General features: G+C 53.6%; 1 protein-coding gene across 8 annotated transcripts in view; it reads right to left on the reverse strand.

Moving 5' to 3' along the window:
• TLE3 (TLE family member 3, transcriptional corepressor) overlaps positions 1-24,060 on the reverse strand; it is a 48,801-nt gene extending 24,741 nt beyond the window's left edge. For 4 of the 8 annotated variants that reach the window (XM_059056485.2, XM_059056482.2, XM_059056484.2 and 1 more), the window contains exons 1-6: positions 22,963-24,060; positions 22,320-22,420; positions 21,744-21,807; positions 20,705-20,749; positions 2,465-2,527; positions 826-900 (exon numbers count right to left, since the gene is read on the reverse strand). In XM_059056485.2, the coding sequence (XP_058912468.1) occupies positions 826-900; positions 2,465-2,527; positions 20,705-20,749; positions 21,744-21,807; positions 22,320-22,420; positions 22,963-22,986 (372 nt within the window). In that variant the 5' untranslated portion in view covers positions 22,987-24,060. Of the gene's footprint in view, positions 1-795; positions 901-2,464; positions 2,528-20,704; positions 20,750-21,743; positions 21,808-22,319; positions 22,421-22,962 lie in introns of all 8 variants that reach the window. The other 4 variants (XM_059056480.2, XM_059056478.2, XM_059056479.2 and 1 more) reach the window with 1 other exon arrangement.
• Positions 24,061-26,026: the final 1,966 nt, after the last annotated feature.

Below are 26,026 nucleotides of genomic sequence, written 5' to 3' on the forward strand. Positions count from 1 at the left end.
GAGGCTAAGAGCCTTGCCCAAAGCCCCCTTAAAAACCCTGTTTCTCCTCAGATGCCTGTCGTAAATATCCTTTAGCAGCCTCATACCAAAGCAGCAAGCAGGAGAAAGATGCTGTGTGACTCCCAGAAATGCACTAAAGATGTGAGCCAGGTAGGAACACTAAGGCGGAGAGATCTGGCTTCCTCCTTTCACTGAAAGGCCAGACCAGAAGTGGGCTTCACAAAGCACTCTGCATTATCTTTTCCTGTTCCCGGGTGAGACGGGACTTCTAGAACATCAGGGAGACCCAGCCGGGGGCCCTGGCTGGACTTTACATGGGTCCACGACGAAGACTCTGCCAGGCAGCTCAGCGCATGGGACAGCAAGGCCCAGACCCAAATGCCACAGCACGTTTCACATCACAGTACAGCAGAGACAGTTCTGATCCCAGGTGGCCAAAGAAGGGTAGACCTTTGCCAGTGAGGGGACAGGCCCCTGGGGAGGTGGGAGAAATCAGGTTGGCCTCCAAGATGATCCCAGAGTCCACCCCCCAACCCCCAATGCTGGAGACACCGAAAGCCGGGAAAGGATGGGGCTGATGAATTTCGAGGTGGATCGGGGCGTGTCGGGCACCCCTTTAACTTGGGGAGTGAGAGGCAACCGGGGAGCCACAGAGGGGGAGATCTCTAGGTGGGTCCAAGCCCATGAGATGCTGGGAGAGGCCGGAGCCCTGGGGCCGCCATTCTTTGAGGCCAGCTAAGGTCAGGGTCCATCTCTGGTTATGGTAAATGAGAGGAAGAAAAGGGCTATACACACGGTGAGAGGCAGATTGGGGAGTCCACGTACCCCGATGATGGCGTTCAGCTCCGTCATGGTGACCTGCTTGGCTCGCTCCACCGCCTGCGCCACCTGCTGCTGGTGCTGGAGGGACCGGGTGTGGGTTAGAGGCGGCCGCTTTCCCCGACCGACCACGGAGGCACGGGGGGCAGGGGACAGGCGGTGAAACAGGAGGCAGAGGAGGTCCGTTGACCAAAGCGGGACACAGGGAGGACAGGAGACCCTTTAAACCCTTCTCAACACGTGCCTATTACTTCTGTAATCCACACTTCCCAGAGTTTTAAGTTAAAATATAAAAGAGCCAAAAGAGGGCTATTTGTCGACCGTCTCCCTCCGCCTCGCAGACAAAAAACCTTCCTTCCAGGCATAAAGCCCCAAACTAATATCCAGGCTGGATATTAGAAGATGCTACTGAATGATTATTCATTTTCGAAATGTGGTGACAATAGTGCAGTCATGTAGGAGGGTGTCCTGCTGTTAGAAGAGGCAGCTAGAACAGTGAGTGCTGTGAGTTGTCAGGATGTTTGCAACTTACACCCAAAGGGTTCAGAGGAAAAGTACATGTTATATACAGATACGCAACCTGTATGTATCTAAACAGAAAACGAACAACAACAAAAAAAATGGCACAACGTTATAAGCTAGGAATTGGGTGATAATGTGTCGATGTAGGTTCATCAGTTACTCTGGTGTGAGATGTTGATGGTGAGGAAGGCTAGGGGACATCTCTGTACCTTCCACTCAGTTTTGCTGTGAACCTCAAACTATAAAAAATAGAGTCTATTTAAAACAAACATTTTTTTTTTTAGTGCATTCATTCCCTTCAGCCTTGAGGTGAAACCCGCTTCATAGGCAGCTGTCTCCCCTAATGGGTTGCAAGCTCCTAGGACATCACTATATCCTGTTTTTACATGAATTCAATCATGTATGGGTCACTACTGCGACTCAGAGACCCAGGAATCCCGGAGGGAGCGAGGGTGGTCTAAGCCACTGAGAGGGGGGGGCCTGGAGCAGGCCTGCCCCAGGCTGGAGTGAGCTCTGCTGGATGGAAAGGGGCCCCTCTCGGGCAGCCCACCCATCTGCCCTGCACCACGGGGCCTCCTTGGAGATGCTTTTCTCCTACTGACCACTGGTCCAGCCCTGCCTCAGGCGGGAGTCTCTTGCAGCAGTGTGCTTAGAAGATGATGTGACTGACTTGGTCGTGCCTCTGATGAGGACACTCTGTCCTGGGGGCCGGAGTTCCCTTTGGGTAAGTGGTTCTCCTTGCAGGGTCTGGCCCTTGGTGCTAACTGGCCAGGCTTCCCTGCTCTAAGATGTCTCCAGGGGTGGAAGCTGGAGCACGGGGAAGCAGAGGCTGGGAATGCTGGTTGGGATGGGGTAGGGGCCGGGGGAGGCACAGCAGTACCCACTGCCCACTGGTAGCTCCGCCACAGGCCAGGACCCTCCTCTTGGGGCTCAGGCAGGGACAGAGAACAGGTTCCACTGAAGGAGCAAGTGGCCCCTCTGATGTGCCAGAGGAGCTTCTGTAAAGCCCCAGGTTGACAACTTCAGTCCACGTGAACGGACAGGGGCTGGGGCTCCGGTGAGACCTAGGCAGCCACTGGGCTGCTCTGCAAGAAATGGAGGGCACAGTAAAAGAAGGGCTTACCTCTTGTGACAGGAAAGGCATGATCTGTGCTAAAATCGTGTTCAGTCTCTTTGCAATCTCTGTCTGCAAAGGAAAAGAGACCGCATGAGGCTCAGGCCAATAAATCAAGTCGCCAAAATGTCAGACGGTGGAAGGACAAGCTCCCCCCCAAACCGCAGACCCCCGACGGGCTCCATCCTTCCACCCTTGGTGGGCCTCCTGCCAGGAGGCCTCACTAAATCCACAGTGTGAAGCAATCTCTTCCAACTCCCTCCAACCGGGCTGCCTACATTTCAGGGAGCTCCAATTTCCTATCAGAGGTGGTCTCTGTGTTTGGTTCAGAGTATCCAGTTCGCCTCCTCTGGATGGAAGCCCTAATCAAAACAACGCAAAACTAAACAAGAACAACCTCCACACCGCCCACTGCGGTGAAACCCATCACAAACAAGAGTGAAATGCAGTGTGGTGAGAAGGAATTGCTATGCCCAGTGGTCCCAAGGGCAACAGCAAGTCAGGCTCTCAAGCTCCCAGACAAATCAGGAGGTGATGGAAGACGCCCGGCTGCATGTGCCAAAGTGTTCCCTCACACCCGGCGATATGTGCCTTAAAGGGTCTCCCTCGCTCTCCACTTTTCACTGCTGCCTCTCCCCCACCAGACCGGATCCCTCACCCTTATATGTGCTGCCCAGCCTGAAATCCCACCGTTGACGCTTCCTTTTGGGGGGCATAAAGCATTGCCTTCTCTAAGATGATGCTCAGGATGTAACTGATTGGATCCCTATAGCCCTTCATCTAAGTTGACCACAGAAAGGCATATCAATTCTCTGCCCCACCACTAACCCTCCAGAAAAGATCACATTCAGAAAAACATCAACTGATTTTGCCACCCGTGTTCTATGTGAAACCATCTCAGATGAAGATGGTTAAAAAGAAAAAAGAAAAAGAAAAAAACAGTGGAGCTAAATGGTTAACTGAATCCAGACAGGAAGGCCGAGGACCACTGACAGACAAGTCTCAGAACTGCTTCTCTTATCTCCTTCTGAATCCCAAGGCCACCAAGACTGAGGTCCCAGAGCTGGCTTCAAGGCTCTCATCAGCACATAGCAATCTTTCAGAGACAAAACCATGACAACAGCCTTTTAAAATGTGATCATCTGCATGTCAAACGACTCTGGATGAGAAATCCTTGTGCACTTAAAATAAAAGCAATGTTGTCTGAAGGCTTACAAACAGACCCTGGCCCTCAGGAGAATTCCTGGGGCCAGCACCCCCTCCTCCCCCCAGCCCCAAAGAGGACGCCCCTGGCTTGTCAAGAGACAGGCCACGAACCAGGAATCTGATGGGCTTTTATGGTCCCACTTCCTGGGGCTGCTGGCTGCGGTGTACGCTCCAACTCAGACCCCCTGTCCAGGGCATCAGGGGCTCCTGGGTGGGGATCAGAGATCACCGCTCTCTCCTGGAACACTCTAGATTCTCAGGAACGGGGCTAGTCTTGCCTATTGTGGGCATCTGGGGTAAAACAAGTCTTTGAAGCGAAAGACTGTCCCCCATATCCTAGACCAACTGAGTGCCAATAATGGTCCCCACATTTCTAAACTTCCAGGGCGGAGAGGGTAGCTCATCCTGGCTAAGCCCCATGGGACTCACAGCCATATTTGCACATTTGGGGTATATTCCAGCAAGGGCATTGTACAACAGTTTGTCATACAAACTGGGTTTGTCAGCAACAGGGCTATTGACATTTGGGGCCAGATAATTCTTTGTTGCATGGGGCTGTTCTGGGCATTGTAGTGTTTTTAGCAGCATCCCTGGCCTCCGCCCAGTGGATGCCCTTCATTCATACTGTAAGGAACCTGGGACGATTACTAATTATCGTATAAATTATTAATCTAGGTAAGTGGGAAGAGTTCTACTCCAAAACAAGGTCCTTTCTCACTTATGTTCATTTTTCTTCCCCCAAATTGATTGATAGTGGGCCAGGGGGATAAAATATAAGTCAGGGTTGGGCTTCCCTGGTGGCGCAGTGGTTGAGAATCCGCCTGCCGATGCAGGGGACACGGGTTCGTGCCCCGGTCCGGGAAGGTCCCACATGCCGCGGGGTGGCTGGGCCCATGAGCCATGGCCGCTGAGCCTGCGTGTCCGGAGCCTGCGCTCCGCAACGGGAGAGGCCACAACAGTGAGAGGCCCGCGTACCGCAAAAAAAAAAAAAAAGAAGAGTCAGGGTTGTACACGTCAGGAGTTCTAGAAACAATCAACTCAGTCCAAACCTGTAAGAGCAACATAATCACTCAACTGTTACATGTTTATGTGCCAAATAAGAATAGAAAGTTTTATTTAAAACAAAAAGTAAAGAGAAATAAACAAAATAAACCATCCTCAACTGCTAGGGAGCTCATTGGTCCAAGGCTTCTTATCTCAAATGACTGGCATAGCAAAGCCTGGTACATAGTAGGCGCTCAGTAAATGTTTGGCCAAAAGAATCTTGCTGGCCTCCCCGCATTTATTTTTCGAGACTTCAGATCGCAGTGGCCCCTGGCCGGGGATCTGGGCCTGCCCCACTGTGGGGGGCATCTGGGGGAGGGGCAGTGGTAGACGGATGGAGTGCTGACCTACAACCAGGAGGTAGGGTGGACAGCAGCACAAGTCCTTCATTGACAGGGTGAGGCAGTTGTCAGGCCAGACCAGCCAAAAGCCGCCCGTTGGGCTCTGGCTGCTGCCCCCTCTCCAGCCAGGGAGGCAGGCGCAGGCTCTGAACCTTCCCCATCACTTTGGCCTGCTCAGCAAGTACAGCTCTCACCGTTTTGTGGGTGGGTGGTTATAAAGGAGTCCCAGCTGTTGCTTACTTCCTCTAGCAAACAGATCAAGTGTCAAGATCTTGGTAGGTAAAGCAACAAAACTAAAAGTAGCTGACCTTCCCTCTCCCCGCATCTTTTAGCAAATGTGCGGCCACAGCCTGCCCCCAGGTGGGATCTTCCCCTGCAGGGCCTGGTCCAGAGCCCAGCATCCTCTGGTTATGAGGAAAAATCTGCCGGGATTTCATGTAGCTCTGCCTGGTTCAAGACTGGTTCAAGCCTGGCATCCAGGCTACTAGGGGACCACGGCTGGGTCGCTCAGAAGCCCTGTGGGGGGCTCAGACCAAGTCCCCCCTCATCTCACCCTTCCACCCACAGGGAGCAGTTCTTGCCTCCCAAGCCCACACATCAACCAAGGGCCAGCAGAACAGCTCCACACAGATATGCAATATTCCGGAGGTCTGGGCTACCAGCCTTCAGGCTCTCTCCTGGGCCCCAGACTTAATGAAAAGTGGCCTCCCGGAGTGGCAGGAAGGACTCTGGCGGCCTCGAGTTAGGACTGTACAGTGTTGGGGGAGGGCAGAGGCAAGGAGGTGGTGTCACACTTGGTCCCTGTCCTCCTGTCTGGGTTTTTTTTTCTGGGAGGAAGTGGGGGTGGAGAAAGCATGCAATCCCATCCCTCCCAGCTGGGACTGTCCCCTGCCGGGGAGCAGCTCTGCCCTGCTGGTCTCCCCACCACGTACAAGCAGGAACTGAGCCTCGGTCTTCTCTACATAGACCATCCAACCCTGAGAATGGGCTCAGCGCACGCTGGTGCGTCAAAGAATTAACAGGAAAACTGTTCCCTAAACGATTTTTTTTCATGTTTATTTTTTTGAGGGTGGTGACGGCAGGAGTGGAAGCTCCTGCAAATAGAAAGTTGACCAGACAGAACCACCCTTAACAACAACGATAATAATAATGGCTAATAACATCCGCGACCCAGCTGTTCCAAGCATTTTGCATGTGTGAGCTCACAAGAACCCTACGGGGAAGGCACTTCTTATAAATCTCCAGTTTTCAGATGGCGAAACTGACGCTTGGCAATTAAGCAACGTCACTAAACGACTTCCTACCAAGAAGCCAAATTTTGACATTTTGAGAGAGCTCAGAGAAGTATTTTTGAAAGAAAAACTACTGTCAGAGTTAATAATTGACAGCATTTCCGATTAGGGCAGCTGTTAAAACAGCATTTGATCCAACTCAAACAAGCTCTAAACATCACTTCCAAGAAAGGAAAGAAAAAAAGAATCAAGACGTGTGACTTTAGCAATCGGGACAGGTCACAAATCACACACAAATCGGAACTAGATCCTACGTTGGAAAGCTCCTTTTGGCCTTCAGGGTACCCTGTTATCAATAAGGCAGCTGGGGCTCACGGGGTGGACCTTCATCCTTCCTCCATCCTGGTCCCAAAAGGCCACTGCCTTTGAGTCAGAGCCTTGGAGGAGAACCTGGGAGGTGGCGGGTGCCAGGCAGCGGGAGGACGGCTTCCTTTGGAAAAAGGTGTTTGGGGAGCCTGGTGCTGCCTTTGAAAGTTTCTTTTCAAGTGTGGTTCAAAGAAGGCAGCTTTGCTGGTGGAAAAACATTGTTCCTCAGAAGGAACTAATCTACTCAACGCAGACAGAGAAGCCGCTCAGAGAGAGAAGTGTGCACAGAGATCCTGTGAAATCCGGAATCTGCACTCTCAACTAGGCGCAGGAGGTACATCTGCCCCGTGTCCCCGTCCAGACTGTTAGGCAGTAAATGACGGAACACAAGATGGGGGGGGGGGGGGGGCGGCGAATGTAGTTTCCCAAAGAGTAGTCTGCTCCACGCGTCTTAGTGACTCCCATTCACACGATCATCTCATTAGAGCAGAACCTCTAACCATCCTGCTATAAACGGAGGGCGCCAGGGCTTTCTCAAAGTACACTGCTCCAGCCACACCCTTGCATTCACATTTGCTGCCGTTCCCATCCATTGGGCTCACGACACTGAATGAAGGGAGATGGAATTTGCCCTTGGTCCAGCTCCTAACCAGCAGCACCCAGCCAGTCTTCGGCTTTTTTTAAAAAAAATTTAACTCCCTGCTCAAGTCACAGCTGACAGCCACTTCTAGGAGACCATCTCTCCGGTATCTAAACTGCCAGGTTGTCTGGACCGATCAGCTCTTAAAAATGCACACTTCATTCAAACCTCAGCCCAATAAAAACAAGGAGAGGGAGGAACCTGGCCGCTTTAAAGAGCATGTTCTGACCCCGGAGCCACACAGAAATGACCTGGCGTTGCCTCCCAGCTCGGCCTCCAATCTAGCTGCATGGCTTTGGGCAAATCCCTTCCCTCCTCTGGGCTTCAATCCTGTTGTCTGCAAAACAGGGATGAACTGAATGAATTATAAGATCCAGGAGCCATCTTTCAGAGTTTGAGAATGCTAAACATTCCTGAGTTGCTCTGTGACGCATCGATTCCTCCAGAAAGCTCAGTAAAACAGAGCAGAACATGAGTTTAAAGGATGAGCAGAGAAGAGGCAAGCCAACTCGAGACACAAACGGATGCCGGGTAGTGGGCTAGGCTGGGCCTGGCTGGGCTTGGTCCCCAGGACCAGTCTTCATGGCACAAACCATTCGAACGTGTCCATCAGCCATACTGCACACAACAGTCACAGAGCAGACAAGAGTAGTGATGTCCTATCTGTAAGTGTCAAGCAGCTCCTGTCCGGGTTCTTTCCGTGATTCACAAGGAGCTGAAGACAGCCAGGCAAAGGCTCTTCAAGGTGTCTCATTTAGTGGGAAGTAACAGCAATTAGGCAGCCAAAGGGCCGCTCCTAGGTTCCCGGTTTCACTTCTAAAACAAGGATTTCTTCACGGGTCAACCAGCGTCTTGGGGAAAAACAGCGTGCTGTGATTCTGGAGCCCCGTTTGTGGACGTGTGTGAGAAAAATGAGCTGAGGAAAAGACAGCTATGTGAGATATGAGTTACACCCCAAATCATGTGGAAATGGTGCTTTCCCCCCCCAGCTCTGTGTCTGACAGGCCATGTGACCTCTGGACTGGTGGCTGGGCCTTGGGTTACTCCTCTTGAAGCATGTGTGTCTGGGGTGGACACTTGGTCTGCTGGTTCTTGAATTTGGATCGGGTTTTACCTGGTTCTCTGACTCAAGTCCTGGGGTGTTCAAAGTGAGTCTGCCTGTCTTGAATTAACATCACAGGGGCACAGGGAGAGGCTGGGGGCCATGAAGAAGCAGGAAGCTGCAGCAGCCAGGTGCCACAGTCACCCTGCAATCAAATACTGGGAGATTCCAGAACAATGCATCTGAGCGATTTTTACCTTAGAGTATCCCACTGCATTTCCTAGGCAATTCTAAATTGATAGGCCCTCAATTATTGGACTACGAGATGAAATTCCTTGCCAAGCAGTTTCTCCTCGGACCAAGCTCAGAGAGCTCTGAAATAAAGCAAGTGGGTGTTTTATCACCAGAGAGAAGGAAGTCCAGGGACAGGGAGGTGTGAGGCCTCCAGCAAAAGCCAGTACGGGGTTCCCAGGGTTCCCAGGCCCTGCTCCATCCCCGCCAGGCACTGGCTCTAGGGGAGAGCAGCTCCACCATGTCTTTAAGAAGGGGGGAGTAAATGACCCACTTAGCAGCCTGGGAGATAATGACCCCCGCTCCTGCAGGGGCTGGGGAGGTTTACATCACAGATCACTCAATGATAGGTGAACCTCCTTAAAGGCCCTTTTAGCACTGACATATTGATCAAATTATATATAACTACAACGCCATTAAATATTTATGCTTCCGAGGAAGCCTGCTGAATTCTTTATGTCGGGAGGGCTCGGAACAAAAAGAGGCCCAGCCCTGGTGTGACCCGGAGGATCTGTCTCCCGGGGGAAGGAAGGGGACGCTGGCTGGGGCCAGCCTGTGACACTGGTCCCCGTGACCTTCACACAGAGTAAAGATGGCAGAGAGGATTTAACACACTTGCCCTTACCCAGCAAGGACAGATGAAAAGCAAGGGAGTCTGGGGGCTCCGAGTTGTGACATGACCTTCCCACGTGCTCCCCTGAAAGGAATCCCGCCTTCCTTTTCTGTGCCCGCCAGAAATCTTGGACATTTTCTGCCAAGAGTCTAGGGAGTAAGGCAATTGGGAATGGTGATGGTGAGTGAGGAAGCGGGGGAGTGGCGTGGGTGGGAGAACAGAGGAAGCATCTAGGCCACGGACCCTGGAAAGGGTTGGCAACGCAAAGTCTGGAGACCTGCATTCCCGCCCCAGGTGTGTCCTGTGCTAGGACCTCAGCTTCCATTGCATGAAGGAGGCAGATTTGGGTCCAAGTTAATAATCAGAACTCTCGAAAACGAATTAGGTGCTGTGTGCAAGTGAGTACCCCGCCCTGGGGAGCATTCGATGGCAACCCTACAGGGACACGGGCGGGCGTGGACACCACTCCACGGGAGGGACTTGGAAAGATGACAGCCAAGTCCCTCCCTGGCTCTAAGACTCGAGACTTTCATTTCTCAGACTCTCAGTTTCCATCCACCGGGCTTCCTGTTAACAAGATCCAATAATCTTTAAATATTTGTTCACTTTAATTTCTTGGCTCCCAAACACATTAAACTCTGCTTGCCTCCCACCCCCACTCCAGGGAATGGCCCTCAAAGAGCTTGCTTGTGTGGATGGAACAGGGAAAGCCTTTTCAGATTACAGCTTCTCCTAACACTGCCCATTCATCCCAGGCTCGGCAGACCCCACCAACCACCCCCATCCCTCCCTCCCTCCCTCCCCTCAGATAACCCCCTGGCCCCCTCCCCCACCTTCCCAGACTCCACTGGCCAACTCCCGCCAGGAGGGAAAATTCTCAATTCATCCCTGTGGCGTTGCCATGGCAACCCCCAGCCACCTAATCCCCCTTGGAACATTATGCAAATCTCCCTTTGCCCCTCAACAGGCTGTAAAAGTCACATTACCCTTGCAGAGGCTGCTCGTTACATTTTGGGAGTCTCCCTGTAAGGTCAGCGCTATGACTTTTTAAGGACAGGGGCTCTCTGGGAAACCTGAATGGTGGGAAGGGGAAAATGAGGTGTCGGGGAAGGAACAGAAACAGTCCCCTTTTACTCACCCCACCACTGAGTTCACAACCCAAGAGCATGGCCCTTCCTTAGATTAAAAGGGTCAGAGGGGCCTCTCTTCCCCAGGCAAGGATGGCAGGCATGGTGGCATTTCATAGGCCATAAAAATCAAGATCAGTTATTTAGAAACTTGCTTAAACGATCAGCTCCCTCTCAGACTGGCCCCCTCCCAAACCACCAGCACATTCAACACCTCATTTCACAGATGGAGAAAATGAGACCCAGAGAGGGCCCAGCTACCCTAGGTCACACAGCAAGACAATGGCTCCGGAGTCAGAATTCCTCCCCCTAATCAAGGGTTCTAAACCAGGACAGATTTTGCTCCCCCAGGGACACTTGCCAGTGTCTGGAGACATTTTTGGGTGTCACAACTGAAGTGGTACTACTGGAAATTAGGAGGTAAAGGCTAGGGATGCTGCTCAGTATCCCGGGAAGCCCAGGACAGCCCCACCACAGAGAATGATCTGGCCCCCAAATGCCAACGGTGCCCAGGTTGAGACACCCCAGTCTACACGTCGCTGACACTCATGTTTCACTGAATTCTTCAAAAGCTTTGTCTGAGGACTTCCCAACACTGGAATCAAAGCCTTGATGTACAAGGTGGGTCTGAGGGTGGGCCAGCGTGGAGACCACAGAAAACCACACCTTGATGTGGCCTCTGGTTAAAGATCACTGGTCCAAATGAAACAAGCCGAGTTTCCAGTTCTGAACCCGCCCCTGGTCCACAGTGATACCGCAATTGGGTCACTTAACCTCTTGAAACGTCAGTGTTCCTACTGTTAGGTGGGGCTCTTGGTGTCCACACTGTAGGGCTGGCATGTAGAGCCAACAAGTCACAAAGGAGAAAGGGCTCTGGGAAGTGTTACAACACGTGCAACACCAAGGAGCTGGTTCTCGCTCTCTGAGGCCTTGGCAACTTTGGGGACTGTTCCATTGTGAGAATCCCCTGTTGAGGTCTCCCCACACACAAGGGAGGTACTGTGCTAAGCAGTTAATATGCATCATTTCACATTATCCTCAAAATACTCTCTGTAACTGCACAGTCCAATATATGAAGCCACCGGCCATACGTGGCTAGCGAACGTTAATTAAAGTTCAATTTGAAACTCAGTTCCTCGGTCACAGTAGCCACGTTCCAAGGCTCAACAGCCCCATGTGGACAATAAGATAGACACTTCCACGACTGCAGAAAGTTCTATCAGGCAGTACCACTCTTAATAGGTAGGCATTCTCATCATTCCCATTACAAATTCAAGTTCGCAGGGAGAAATGGCCTGTCCCAAGTCACACAGCCAGTAGATCCTCATCTAGGACTCAAAACTAAGTTTGTATGACTTCAAAGCCTGTCTCCTAGCCACCAGGAGAGGCCATCTCCCAGCTGTTGGTGCTCTGCACCTAACTTCCCAGGATACCCCTTCGAGAACCAACTGGCTTCTGATAGACAAACTTGGATTCCACTGGCACCTCATGAAAAAGGGCTTATCAATGACCCACCACCTGGAGGCCTGAGAAATGCCCAATGTTCCTACAGCACCAGGGGGGGATTAAGACAGGGACCTAGTCAGGGGGATAGCGAGGGAGAGCCAGGTGGAGATCCCTTGAGAAGTGGGCTGAGAACCAGGTAAGAGATTAGAGAGAAACCGGAAAAGGCTAAGAGAGAAGACCATCCACGCACACCCCCCCACCACCACCTTAAGGAGTTCCTGCAGGCTAGGCTCGCCACACACAAGTGCCAGGCGACACAGAGACCAGCGTCAAGCCAACAGTGGGAGAACTGTGGCGGGGGAGGGCAGCTCTTTGGGGGCTCTAATGCTTCTCCTCGTTTCGGGCTGGCTTTATAGGGATACCGTTTCTCTGGGATAAAGTGTGAGGTCCTAGGAGATGGGGACATCAACCTCAACTCCTCCGGAGTCTCGCCCTAGGACCTCTGCTCTTAGGCAAAGCAAGACGAGCACTGGACTGCAGCACTCTCCACGGGTAAGGGATCTCTGAGGGAGGGCCCCCTTCTCTTCTCAGAGTAAGGGTTTGAGGAGAGGCTAAAGCACCCACTGACTGACCAAGCCCTGGCCTGCTCACTACCTCCCTCCATCTGCCCGATCTCATGGGTACTCTCTTCCCACCAGGCCATGTAGCCCCTCATTCCAGACCATTTGGTATCACCTGCAGCTTCTCCCAGGCCCATGAGTCTGTAGGGCTGCCTCCAATCTCTTGCCCCCCAGACACACTAAACTGCCCTGCTCCGCCCTAGCAGATATCACCACTGGTTCACAAAGCACGTCCCTGCCAGGATGCTCAGTTTCAGACCAGGAGCAGGACAGACCTGTGGAGGGCTCTCCCTTGAGAAGTGTTTGGGGACAGGGTAGGGACCCTTCCTCCTCCAGCCCTTTATCACGTAGTCCTCACCTATTGGCTGGGTGGTGTAGGAGTCTAAAACCGAAACCTCCCCAGCCAACCCAGCAGGAAGAGTCCCCTGCCCTGCCCCCAGGCTGCAGGACTGGTGGAAAGAACTCTTTCTGCATTTGAGGGAAGATGTAGCCTCCCAGTACAAACTAAAAAGTTCTCATTCGGAATTAAGAAAAAAAAAAAAAAAAAAGTCAGAGTTGTGAACAATGGTTATCAAGGATTTAAAAGGGCAATGAGATAAGGCCCTAACACTTGGAACTCCAGGCCCAGATAGCTAAGGCATGACACGCATAGTTTACTAATTTACCTCCAAGCCATTAACCCTTGCTTCCTGCTCCTCAGGTCCTGTAATCCAAATTCAGCATGCTTTCCCTGGTTCTTCCCCATTCCTTATCACCCCCCCCCATATCTCTGCTTTATCATTTTTCCCCAACTATCTCTTTCCTCACCCCCCTCCCTTTCTTCCCCTCTCACACTTAAACTGTCCTGTCATGTGAGACGGGGCGGGGGGGGGGGGGGGGAGGGATGGTTAAGCCTATCAAAAGACAAGTTATAATACAGGTTTATGACACATATTTCTTCCTACCAGCACGACTTTCGCAACCACAGGCCTCTCTCAGAAACCTGAGAATGCCTGGTATCCTTCCCAGAAGGTCCGTGACGCTATACAGGGTCAGGAAGACCCCCAAACTAGAACATACAGTCCCGGAGTCCCCCACAAAATGCACACTGTGCACCCGGTACAGGCTCAGGGGCCTCTGTGAATGCAGAATGGTCTCATCCCTCAGGGCACTCAGAGCCTCCACACCGCTCTCCTCCCCTCCCAAACCCAGCCCCAGTTTAAGAACACAGCCCTGTGGTACCCTGAAGTATACAGGTCATCTTCACATGCCAGGCCTTTTGTGCCAGGCTCTGATGCTTTCCTCCTGGTGTGTGTGTGTCCTGGACCCAAATGCCTGTGAGCTGAGGTTTCTAAGATGAAAATGTCTAATCTGCTCTACAAACAATCAAGTGCTACAGAAATACGAAAGGCTATATTATTATAATCTACAATATTTGGTAGATCAAATTTTCACTCTATCCTTGATAATGGTTTTCCCTTGGGATTATCTGGAGATGGCGGCAACTGCCCCAGCTCCCTGCCTGTGTCACTCACGTGCCGGGTGAATGAAACGGGGCGCCTCTGAGAGGACAGGGCAATGGCCACAGCCAGACTCAAGCCCAAAGGGGCTCCCCTGGAATCTTAGCTCCACTCCTGGGAACTTGGTTCTTCCTTCACCCTTCAAAGGACACAATTGGTCAGGGGAAGTTTTGGTGACAGCAGGTGAAGGGAGCCTCTTCCTAAAAGACTGCTGAACCTTCAAAGTTGTGACATCACTGGGGTGAAGGGGAGGGAGGTCTTTGTTCTCAGGCAGAATCTTCAGGGCTGAGTAAATGGGTCCCCTGGCTCATTCCAAGCTGGGATGAACCTCCCCTGAAGAAGGCAAGTCCCTGACCTCCCCATCCTCACAATTTCCAGAGGGGCCTCTGGAGAAGAGTGGCCTCCTGGAATCTGATTTGAGGGACTTCGAGGTCCCTGATCTGACTCCCCAAAGGCTGACCCCTCCCCCACCAGATGGCCTCTACCTGCACATCCACGCCTGCTCGCTCCACCTACATACTCACAGTGCAACATCCCTAGCAAACAAAACAACTCAACATCACTGCTGGGGAGAACTGCAACTCCCCCATTATCTCCTCCAGAAGACCCTCAGGTCAGCACCAAACCTCACTTCTGTGGCAGCAGGAAACTCCCCCCCTTCCCTAAGTTTCTCCTTAGCCTCAACCTGAGAAGGAACATTTATTTTGAAAGGCAAGAGAAAAGCAAAAGCCAAGGGAGAAAAGCAAAGAGAGAAGGGGAGAGAAAGCATCTTGGCCGTGATCTTGAAAACAAGATATTGTCCCTTTAAGCATATAAAAACAAGGCCCTTGAGTGCGCAGTTCTCACTCTGGTACACAATTATGGGTGCTTTCAGCTGTCTAGCACTACTTCAAGTGCTCTCTTAAACCAGACTGTCAATGGCATGTTGAAAGCTATTTTGCTGGCTGCTATCATTAATAGCAAAGTGGAGAGCTGGGCTGATGAGAATTAAATATGGGGGAGGGGGCGGGTCATAACCAGTCATTACAGAATTACCAATATGAACAAGACGACGATGCCACTTTGGGGAGTAAAGTTCAAACCAGCAGATGACGGTGGGGAAGCAGGCCACAGACTGCAGGAAGCGGCAACCCCCCGCCCGGCAGATGGACTTGGGCCAGCCCTGGAGAGCCATCTGGGGACCGAAGAGCCACAGAGCGGCGAGAGGCCTTGGAGATCACTTTGCTGCTACATGTCACCACCTCAACCTCCTGCCCCAAGTGGAGTCCCCCCTCCCCGCCCCGTTCCCAAGACTTGTGGACTTGTGGCTTCGGGGACACACCTGGCTGCCTTTCCAAGCGCTGCTGCTGCCACCCCCGGAGGAGCCTCCACTGGCGGCTCCTGCCTAACGAATGCAGCCCTCCCTTTAAGACGCGGCTCAAGTAACAGCCCTTCGGTGTAGTCTTCACTGACCCGACTCCCCTTTCCCAGGAAGGATGAGCCCTTCTGTCCCCGGGGGCTCCTCCTGTGACACTGGCCCTGTTAGCACTTACTTCACTGCATTGCAATGACTTATTTAGATGCCCGACTCCCCGGGGGAGATAAAGGTGTCTGTAGAACAAGCCCCAGACCACACCCGGCACATCCCAGGCCCCTAATAATCGTTTTTGGGAATCAGTCCAACCCCCTCATTTGACTGATGGAGAAACTGGATGGTGAGCGGTATAGGAAGCAGCAGGAGGAAGCCTACAGAGCCAGCAGCCAGCCTGCAATGAACAACCCATCTCGACTCACACCCTGACAGCCCAGTAATTCTGAGCAAAGGAAAAGCAACGTGTTTACTAAGCACCCATTATGTGCTAAGTGCAGTAGGAGTCCTGAGCAGAGGGGCTTGCCCCCCAGCTATGGGGGTGTAGGAGGACCCCCTGCATGCAGATCGCAGCAGGGCTCCCCACTGAGGTCTAGCCTAGATCACCTTTTTGCCCCTGGCATCCCAAGATTTTGTACAAATGGGATGGAAAAACATTTTCCCCCTCGCAGGAAGGAAAAGGGAATTCATCCCTCGGCTGACTCACTCCTGCAACAAAAAAGGAAACAAAGGGCCTCTGACCTAGGCTAGACCCTTCCTGTCCGAGCTGGGGAAGGAGGAAGCCACAGACCAAAAGAAGAGCTCTGTGCCCTCCAGGAGCTCCTGGTCCAGCAGGATTCATGGAGAGTCTTCAATAAGGAGCCAGGTCCCCATCCAGGACCAGTTTCCTTGATCGGTGGGTAAACACAGGGACCATGTGCCCATCTCCCAGGTCATTTCAGTGATCAAATGGATGAGAAGGAAAAGCGCCAGGAAAGCACACAGACCCTCGCTCTGACAACTCCATCAGCAAGAAGGAAGAGAGGGTCCCGAGAAGGCTGGTGTGAGATGCAGTCCTTGGGGCCCGGGAGGCAGGCTCCTCCTAGGTGGACAGGACAGGGTGAAGGGAGCTTGGAGCTTAGTGGACCCCAAAGTGGAGCAAGGCAGGCACCCCAGGCCAGCATGACGAGAGGAGAGACTGTTCCGGAGAAAAGCGACAAGGCAAGAAAGTCAGAAGGAAATCAGGGCGTAAAGTGGTTCTTGGATGCCAGCATTCTGACCAAAATAAATAATACTCAAAGGTTTTTTTCTTAGCTCGACTCAGATGCCACACAAATAGGCACTGCTCTAGTATGAAGACCCACATCCCCTTCAATTTGAGTATTCCACCTTCTCCTCACCAAGACAGACTTGATTCCTGGGCAGGGTTTTGGTAACCTCACCACCTGCTGGCCCCCTCTGGCCACCCACACCTTCACGGCGGCCACAAAACTTCAAGATGTTATCCCTAGAGTTCTTCCAGCCCAAGCCCCTTTTTATATAGGTGTGGGGACCCAGAGAAGGGCAATGACAAATGAAGATGTCCCATCTCCCTCTTCAGCCATGTTCATGGCCACCCCCGTCCTTAGATGAAAGAGTCACAGGTTTTATCACTTTGCCTTACCTGTGACCCTTATCTCCGAGATTGCTAGTGATGCATTGTGTTACTAGGCGCACTGAATCATTAGTTGTGCAAATAGCTAGCGGTTCAGAAGAGGACCCTGGGAGGGCAAAGATGATTGATCTGGTATGGTTATACAACCAGAAATGGGGGACTTTGGTGTTGCCAGGTTTGTGGCCTTAGCCTCCTGAGATAACACAGAAAGAAGCAACAATAATTAAAGACACAGAGTGCTATTAGTTAGTAAATACGCGCTCTTCATTTCTTGAGTTTTGCTAAAAGACCTGGGGTCAGGAGGAAAAGTGGCAGAGGCAGTTCCTCTGCTAACATGGGACTGGATACCTCAGCTCCCGGGCCTGGGCCTCAATTTCCTCATCTGTGACTTGAAAGGTCTGCAGGAGATGCCTAAGGGCTCTCCCAGTTAAAACAGAAAATTAGAAGTGTTGCTCAGTGACAGGACAGTGGGGGCATGACACTGTCCCCAAATCAAAAGCTCTGGTGCTCTTCCAAAACCTTAGCGCTCACCAGCAGGGTGGTGAAAAGACGGCCTGCCCCAGCTTCTCAGAGCATCAGTGCCTCAAACCCAATGCACTACGATTGCTCTGGAGTGTTTGTTTCTATGCTGGTGATTTGTGGCTGACACTGGAGAGCTTCAGCCTCTGCGGGAACAAAATGGGAACTGACGAGCTGGCCAGCCATCATCGCCTCCCCAGCCTTGCTGAATCACCCTTGACATCCTGCCTGGAAGTAGAGGCTTGGAGGAGATGGGTGACCTCTTGAAATCTCGGGCCAGGCCCATGATGCTGTAACCTCTGCTTTGCCACAATTAGGGAGGGAGGGGAGGAGAAACCATTTACTGCTTCTCTGGGATCCGACAGCTTGGAAAAAGAACAGAGAGGGAGACAGAGAAACAGCTAGGAAAGGAGCCAGCCACAGTGCGCTGAACCTCTTGGTAAAATAAAAACGGGCTGGATGCACCTCATCAGCTGCCCTCTGTCAATACTCAGGCCCATCTGGCAGAACCTGAGGTTCCCAACTAATAGGCATTTCCCATAGAACCAGCAAAGGGCTTTTGAAAAAAATATGTGGTGGTGCTGGTAAGAGGTGTGTGTGTGTGTGAGAGAGAAAGAGAGGAAGAGAAAGAGAGAGCGGGAGTGCGCAGGCTGAGGACTGCCACACTCCCCAAGGTGCTAGCTCTGGAGAGCATCCATTATATAAAAGTACAGACAGTCCCCGCCCCCCCCCCCCGCACCCCCCCACCAGCTTCAAGATGAAGAATCCAGCCTGTTTGTTCCAGGCAGATGTAATCACACGAACAGTCAAGTCTAGAGGGCAGGACACTGCATGAATAATTCAAGCACTCCAGTCACTTGATTGTGTGTGCAGATAAAACACCAGTCAACCGCTAAACAGGTCAGCTGATAAACTTGTTTGCTCAGGCCTAACCACCATCCGCCAAATGCACCCAAGACCCACACTACAATTAGTGGCCGGTTTTATTCTGCAGAACCCTTGCATGCCTAGGGAGTGGCCCGCCCCAGGAGGTCAGGGCTGCATTTCCCAGTGCAGGGTTTCTTCACCTCCTTGCCTCTTTGTTCCTACACAGCCACCGGGTGATTTCACCCAACTCAGAGATTGCCATAAAACCGGCAAAGGCACTGAACTCAGAGCACGGAACATCCTGCTGGGAAGCAAGTGGGAGTTGAGGCTGGAAGGCAAAGGTGAGTGGCAAACAGGTAAAGTACTGTTTAGAAGCCAGAAGCCCAGATCTGAGTCCTAGCTCTGCCCTCCTCGCCTCCCTGAAGCCTCAGTTTCCTCGCCTACAAAAAGGGGGCAAAGAATACATCTATCTGCCTCTGGCAGCTGACAGGATTAAATGAGACCATGTCGCCAAACCTCAGGCATTCTCCCCCTAAGAACCTGGTTTGGGGACTGGCCAGAAGTCCCAGATGCACACAGCTGCTCCTTATGCAAACCCCACCACTGAATGTGCTAGGGAGGCGAATAACTCTTCCTGGGTTCAGAGTGTCCCCAGGACTCCAGGAACAGCTTCACTCCACCAGCCAAGGTGGATTCTTTGTGCCAAAGAACCATCCACTCACAGACACGGGGAACACCACCCATGCGGACCTAAACATGCAACGACATATTACACCTTAATTACGAAGCTCTTAGAAGAACGGCTGCTATAACTTTTAAACCTGGGTGCAATTACCCTGTTTAAACACACCCAAGATACCAAGCGCTGAGGACAGAAAAAGAGGAGGTGGAGAAAGGGATGAGATTGCATCCTGCGTAACAGCCCAAGGCCCTTGAATACCTGGGACCCCGGTTGCACTGCACACATTCTTACTGGACCAGTCATACCCAGTCAGTTCCACCTAAAGTTGGGCAGTCTCCAGCCCAGACTCCTGAGGAGAAACATCTTTACTTACAGAGTGGTGTCTGTTTACAATTCCTGTGGGTCAAGAAGTAAAAACCTGGTAGCCTTCATGTGCCTCCCCAGATTCCTCAACAAACTCAGGTCCCTTTCTGGCTGCCCTTCACCCAACACTGGGGTTCCCTCCAGTAGGGGAAAGGAAACTAGATTCCAAAGACTCTCTTCGAAGCCACTGGAGTGGGCAGACAGGAATCTACAAGCATTCCAGAGGTCACCTGCCCTTCTCACCTGCCCTGGGTCCTGCCCCCTTAAAGAGCGAAATTTAAACCTCGTAAACCACTGTTCATTTAGAGCAGAAAATCCATTCAAGGCACAGTCACCAAAGGCTAGAATGAGTCAACAGTCTTCTGGGATTTCAAGAACACCAATTGTTAAAGAGAACAACCGGCCTGCGCCATTTCTCCTTGCCAAGTCAATGCTAATCGCTGGCCAAGCCAAATTATAGGCGGCCTCTCCTTGGAACACAAATACACAAACAGGCCTCTCCCACAGCCCAGCCCAGCACCCAGGATGAGTTACTGATATGCACCAAGATAAAGGTGTTTGTATTTGCCCAGTTTGAGGTATACTGTTATTAGAAGAGTGACAATACCGGGTAGTTTACATATCCATCACACAATACCACACTAGCTAAACTGGTTTGACTTCAGGATTTCAAAGCTGAGCTCAACCCCCAGCCATCTCAGAAGTCCTGGCTAGGCTGCCCCAGGCTTGTTACTTCACCTCTCGGCTTCATCTTCCTTCTCTGAAAAATGGGAAAGACTGTAGCCGCCTTCACATTAAGATGGAGATGAAAAAACTGCCTCATATACATAAGGCATTGGGTTGTATTTCATTCTGGCTTTGTATTTTTAAGCGGTAGGTGGCTTGTTCCCTTAAATTTTGACAGCTCAGCCTGGCTTTTAAGACTCTTGAAGTTTAATCTCATCAAGGCAGAACATCATATTTTTGTACACACACACACACACACACACACACACACACACACACACACAAACCCTCCTGCCTTTCCTCTTGAAAATTCTACATTAAAACAGGTAGCAGCCAGCTACCCCTGAGTTTCAGGAGTTTGTAAAGCAGATCCTGAAGGGCCAACTTTTCTTTTGCTCCTTCCTCCTCCACCAAGATCCAACACCAGGACAAACTTCACAAGCTCTGATGCTAGAAGCTCAACATGTCCAAGAAATCAGCCAAGCCTCAAACCCTGCATGTCAAGGGCTGGATCCATTCACTCTTCAAGGAGGAGGAGGAGGAACAGAAGAACAAGGCTCATTTTCAAACAGGAGGAGCCATTTTAAAATATCTGTGTATTAGGTAAAATTCTTAAAACTAGACATATATGTTAAAGCACTTACCTGCTTGTGCATTTCAATGTTCAATCCATAGGACATCTCGTAGTACTAAAAGTAAAGAGAACTGCCGTTAATGCACAACACCGAAGTCTGTTTGTGTTCCACAATCAGCTTTGGAGAAGATTTTGGCCAAATGGTACTTTTATGATACATTTGCTAAAGAAGTTTAAGTCAAAGCCCAAAGCCAGCTATAAAGGAGTTGCGGAGCTGAAGACTGGCTCATTGAGTGTTGTTCTCATTACAGCAGAACATCCTATGTGCAAAGCATTATGAAGCGCGGGGCCCTCCCTCCCACCAGCCCTGCCTGTGCCATATATCCTGTTTATACAAGGTTCTCGTTCAACAGGGAATCGTGTACACTGGGACCCTCTCATTCTCTGAGAGTTATTTAGCAATGTGTCGAAGGCCTCTTATGTGGAAAGCAGTGCAGGGAGCCTCACTTAAGGACCTCCGGTGCCTTCCTCACCAACAGAAGGTTTAAACTTGATGGAACAGATACTGGGAAAAGGGCAGACGTCTACACACTGTCCCAGGGCCGATGAGGTTCTCAGATGAAGGATCTCTGAGTGTACAGTGGGGTCAAAAGCCTCTCTAAGGCTCCTCCACTGTCAGAAACCCCGGGGAAGAAAGAGGGTAGGCGGAGGGGCCTTATGTCCCACTCTGGCTAGATCCCAGGGCTGCAGAGCAGTGAAGTTTTCAAACACTCCCAGGAGATCTCTAAGAGAGATTTTTATCCAACCCTGACATAAGCTGATCCAATCCTATCTTACTAGCCAAGATAAGACAACCAGCCCTCTGGGAAACCTTCAAAACACAAATTAATGGGGCACAAAGGAAGTGTGCACAAGTGCCTGGCCTGGGGTTTGGGTTTCTCTTTCTGCCCCTCCTCTCACCCACCCTCCTCCAAGTGGCCGGGCTAAGGGAGGCTGGTGAAGGGTCAGAGGGCACAATCGGATTACACCCGCTCCGGGGCTGCCCAGCAGAGGCCGGGCAGGGGACCCGGCTCCAGGCTCCCCAGGCCCACGCCTCCCCGGCCTCTCACCATCACATAATGGCGCTGCATCTCCGTCTTCTCGTTCGCCAGCTTGTCGTATTCCACTTTGAGGCTGCGAGGGCAGAAGAAGCCGGCTCAGACTTGGCGCCTGCACAGCCTCCTCCGAGGCCCCAACCCAGGGGCCTCTGGGAGCCACTTTGTCACTTTCCTGACACCCTCCCCCCTGGGGGACCCCTTTATCCCGCAGCCTCGGGCGGAGGGGAGCTTGGGTCCCCGACACCCGGAGATTGAGTGAAACAACTTGAAACTTCCCGCGGCCGAGAGAGTGGACTTATCAGAGCCGCGGGGGGCGGGACCCCGACGCTAGCTCGCGACCCCCAGAACCCGGAGCGAGCCGGCTCGCGCCCCGACCCCTCACCCTGGGGACGCCGCAGGGAGCCGGCAGGCTGCCGGCAGCACAGGGTTAAGGCGCCGCGCTCGGAAAGGGGAAACAAAAGGAGGAGGCCCGGGCTGCCCCGCCGCTCCGGGGTCGGGAGCCCGCTCGGTCCCCTAGGGGTGGTGGCAGGAGCTGCGGCGGAGACGCCCCCGCCCCGCCAGGCCCGGGGCGGCCCCCACTGGCCTTACCTGTGATATTGAGCTTGCAGGAACTGGAATTCGTCTTTGATCCTGTCACAAGACTCAGCCACCGTGAATTTAAATCCCGGCTGCCCGGGTTGATGGGGAGCCTGAAGCCGGCGAGGACAAGACAGCGGAGGGGCGGGGGCGTCAGACCCGGCTCCAAGCTGCCCAGACCTCTGACTTTCCCCGTTCTCCCCCCGCACCTCCCCCCCACACCATAGGGGCCGCCCTCACAGTCCAGAACCTTTCCAGCAAGTTTCTCAGCTCCCCGACAGCGGGGGAGGGAGGGGGGGGCTAACCTCTCCCTATTGGCCGCGGGGCTCCCATCCCTTTCACGAAGGGGCTCCCATTCCCTTCTGGGGCGGGGGAGACAACGAGTGAGTTGGGAGACTTAGGCGAGGGGTCGGGGGACAGCGTGAAGACAGTTCCCCAGGACCACTGGCAGCCCCCCACGCCATTGGGGCGGAATTAACCTCCTCTCGTAACGGCGCCCCCCCCATCCCATCCCATCCCCTTTGTGTGAGCGCGCGCGCGCACACACACGCACACACTATAAAGGTAGCAACAAGCAAAATGGAGGTGCCAGATAAACTGCCTCGTTTACCCTGCCATGATAGATGCTTAAATAAACCGAATTGCAATTACTCACCGGATGTCTGCCTTGCGGATACATGGCAGGGAGGGGTCGTGATTCCGAGAGCGTGGAAGCGCCGAGAGCCCGGGCAGGGGAGGTGCGGGGGAGGGGGGAGCCAAGCCCGAGCGGGGGGCGGCCGGGAAACCGAGAGCTCGCCCCCGGCCCCCCCAGCCCGCTCTCACACCGAAATCCCAGAGTCGGGCGCCCGCCCCAAGCGGAGACAAAGAGCCGCGGAGCAGGCGGCAAAGTCGTCGGCGGGCGCCGAGGCCGGGCGGCGGGCGCGGGCTTTGTGCACCTAGGGCTCGGCGGGCTGTGGCCGGCCGCCTTCCCCCCGCTGCGTGGAGCGCGTCAGAGCCGGGGGCTGAGCGGACATCGTCGTCTACCCGGCGGGTCCGGCGCGGGGTCCCGAGGTTAGGGGGCCCCTCCTGGGGCAAGCGCGGGCGCCCTCCGGTTCACTCAGCGCGTCGCTCCAGGAGGGAGGCGCGCCGGGGCAGCCCCAGCATCCGGGGCGCGCGGGTCCGATCCCAGGGGCGCCTCTCGCCGAGAAGAGGAAGGAGGCAGGCACCGGGGTGGCGGCTTGGGGCCGCAGGAGCGCCGGAGGGTGAGGGCGGGAGCCCGGCGCGGGCGCTTCGACGCCCCCCCCCGGAGAGGAGAGCCTGCTGTTCTGTCTGCTACTGCCGCCGCCGCTGCAAGCCCTTCCCAGGGCCGAGGAGGAAACTCCGGTCTCAGTAGGTGGGAATCAACCACCCTGGCATCCTAACTCCAGCAGGCACAGGAAGCCGCAGCAAAGGGGTCCTCGCTGCTCCCTGCTCGAGCGCCGAGTCCCCAGCGAGGAGCGCTCGGTGCCGCCACCGCCGCCTCAGAGCGCGCAGGCAGGAGAGCGCTGGAGGGGAGAAGCAGCCCGAGACTGGGGAGCTCTGTGGCTTCCTTCCTTCCCCTCGGCTCGGCTTTCCTCTCGCGCCCCGACAATCCCCCCAAACACACACACACACACACACACACACACACACACACACACACACACACTCGCACCAAAAAAAGTGCCCCGGACCTGCGGATACCACACACAGACAAGCGAGGGAGACGAGCACGAGGTCTGAACTGCCGCGAGAGCAGTTCCAAATAGGGACTGAAAAGTAACAAAATAATGTGGCAGCTTCGTCCGGCACTGGCCAATGGGAGCGCGGGGCCCCCACGTGGGGCTGCCGGACTCGGCCTGCGACTGGGCGCCGCCGGGCGCGACGTCACAATGCCCTCTTGTGTCTAAAACTATGCATGAAAAGTAGCAATCAGGCCCTACCCGCTGGTGACTTTCGCATGGGAGTGAAAAACAGCGCTCCTCAGATCAGGAATTAACCGAAAGACATATAATAAATAGATATATATTATAGTCCTGGGCTGCTAGGGTTTTCCACCCCCTCTCTTTTTTTTCCCACGATCTACTAGCAAATAATTATTTGGCGGGAGGGGGAAAGAGGGAAGACAGGAATCATAACAAAAGAAAAAAAGACAAGCTGTACAGTGCTCAAAACCTGTGGCTGGTAGTAACGTATCAGTTTATTCTGCAGTGGCGGCAAACGATTCCTCCCTCTAATCCCATTAGGTCTGCAAAGCAGCCCAATTAGATACTATAAAACAAACAAAATCACTTTGTCACTTTAATGTTTTCACAAGATTTAGGACTGATAAAATGGTGGTCCCAAAGTTGCCTCCCACCTTAAAAAATCTGCTCGGAACTGAGGATGTCCCTTTCTTTACGCCTTCTCCGGCCCACCCCCGACCCCACGGCCCCCAGCTTTTCTTCTTTGTTCATTTGTCCTTCTTTTCAGAAAGCCAAATAAACAGCGTCTTTGATGTGCGGCGGCTGCCCCCGAGAAGTCGGAGGAACTCTTGCTTGGCGGGCACCGCAGACGGAAGAGCCCGACTCCCGCGGACACCCTGCTCAGTCCACGCTGTCCCCACCCGGGGCTCCTTCCCGGTGGAGACGGCTACGCCCTCGCCGCAGCTGCTCACTGAGAGCCGGGGCCAAGGAAGCGAAGTCGGGAATGCGGTGGCGGCCTGGCCTCACCGCGGCCCAGGAGCTCCTAGTTCCGACCCGGTTTCCTCAGCCTGCCCTCGGCAGTGTCACCGCGTCGGCGGAAACCTGCGGAGCGGCGCGTGTGCGAGCTTGTGGGCGTCTCGGCAGCCAGCCTCGACGCCCCGCGAGGCGAAGACGCTCATCCACCCCCGCGCACTCCTCTCCCACCCCCGCCGCAGTGCCTCCGGGACTCCCCGCGCAGTCAAACAGGCCGCTAGACAACGGGGGCCAGTTTGCCCGCACACCGATAGCCTCCATCTCTGGTGCTCGGGGTTACGTCAGGGCAGACGGGACTGGGGGACGCGGCCCTCGAGAGGCTGGGAAGCTGGAGGGGCAGCGTCCCAGAGCCCACGGGCACCGCCGGGTGGGCGGGCCCAGGTGGGCCCCCGGACCCTCCCCTCCAGCATCTCCGCGAACCCGCACGCACCCCGGGGCCGTCGGCGGTTCCCGGATCTATATTTTCTCCTCATTAGGAGCTGGAGTTCGTTTTTGCATCTTAATGAAGAGCTGAGAGCGAGCGGGCGCTCGGAGGCCGGTGCGATGGGAGTTACACGTGAACACCCGCCTCGGAGTTGAACCTCCCGGCGTCCGTTCCGGCCGCCAGCCCCGAACCGTGCTCCTCTCTTCATTTATTTATTTTCCTAAATAAAAACATAAATCGTGTGCGGCACGCACCGAAGGGCGGGGGAGGAGAAGCCCGGCTCGACAGATGCGAGCATCTGGCCGCAGCATTCATTAGACACAAAATGGCTCCGCTTTGGAGCTTCCTTTCCCCCTCCCCCTTCTCTGCCCTCCCCCCTACGTCACGGGTGGGCGCACCAGCTTCCCACCCGCCCCGCCCCATTCTCGCCCCTGCCCCCACGTGGGGGCAGCAAGACCCCTCCCCCGATCAAAGACCGGAAGGCCAATCAGAGACGGCTGATGGGACTCTCTGTTACCGATTGGTGAAGCTGCCGAGCGCTGTCAGTCCGAGACCAAGGCTGTCAGTCAAAACCACGCGGG

This window comes from Kogia breviceps, chromosome 3 (genome assembly GCF_026419965.1).
Source record: "Kogia breviceps isolate mKogBre1 chromosome 3, mKogBre1 haplotype 1, whole genome shotgun sequence".
Taxonomy (NCBI): Eukaryota; Metazoa; Chordata; class Mammalia; order Artiodactyla; family Physeteridae; genus Kogia; species Kogia breviceps.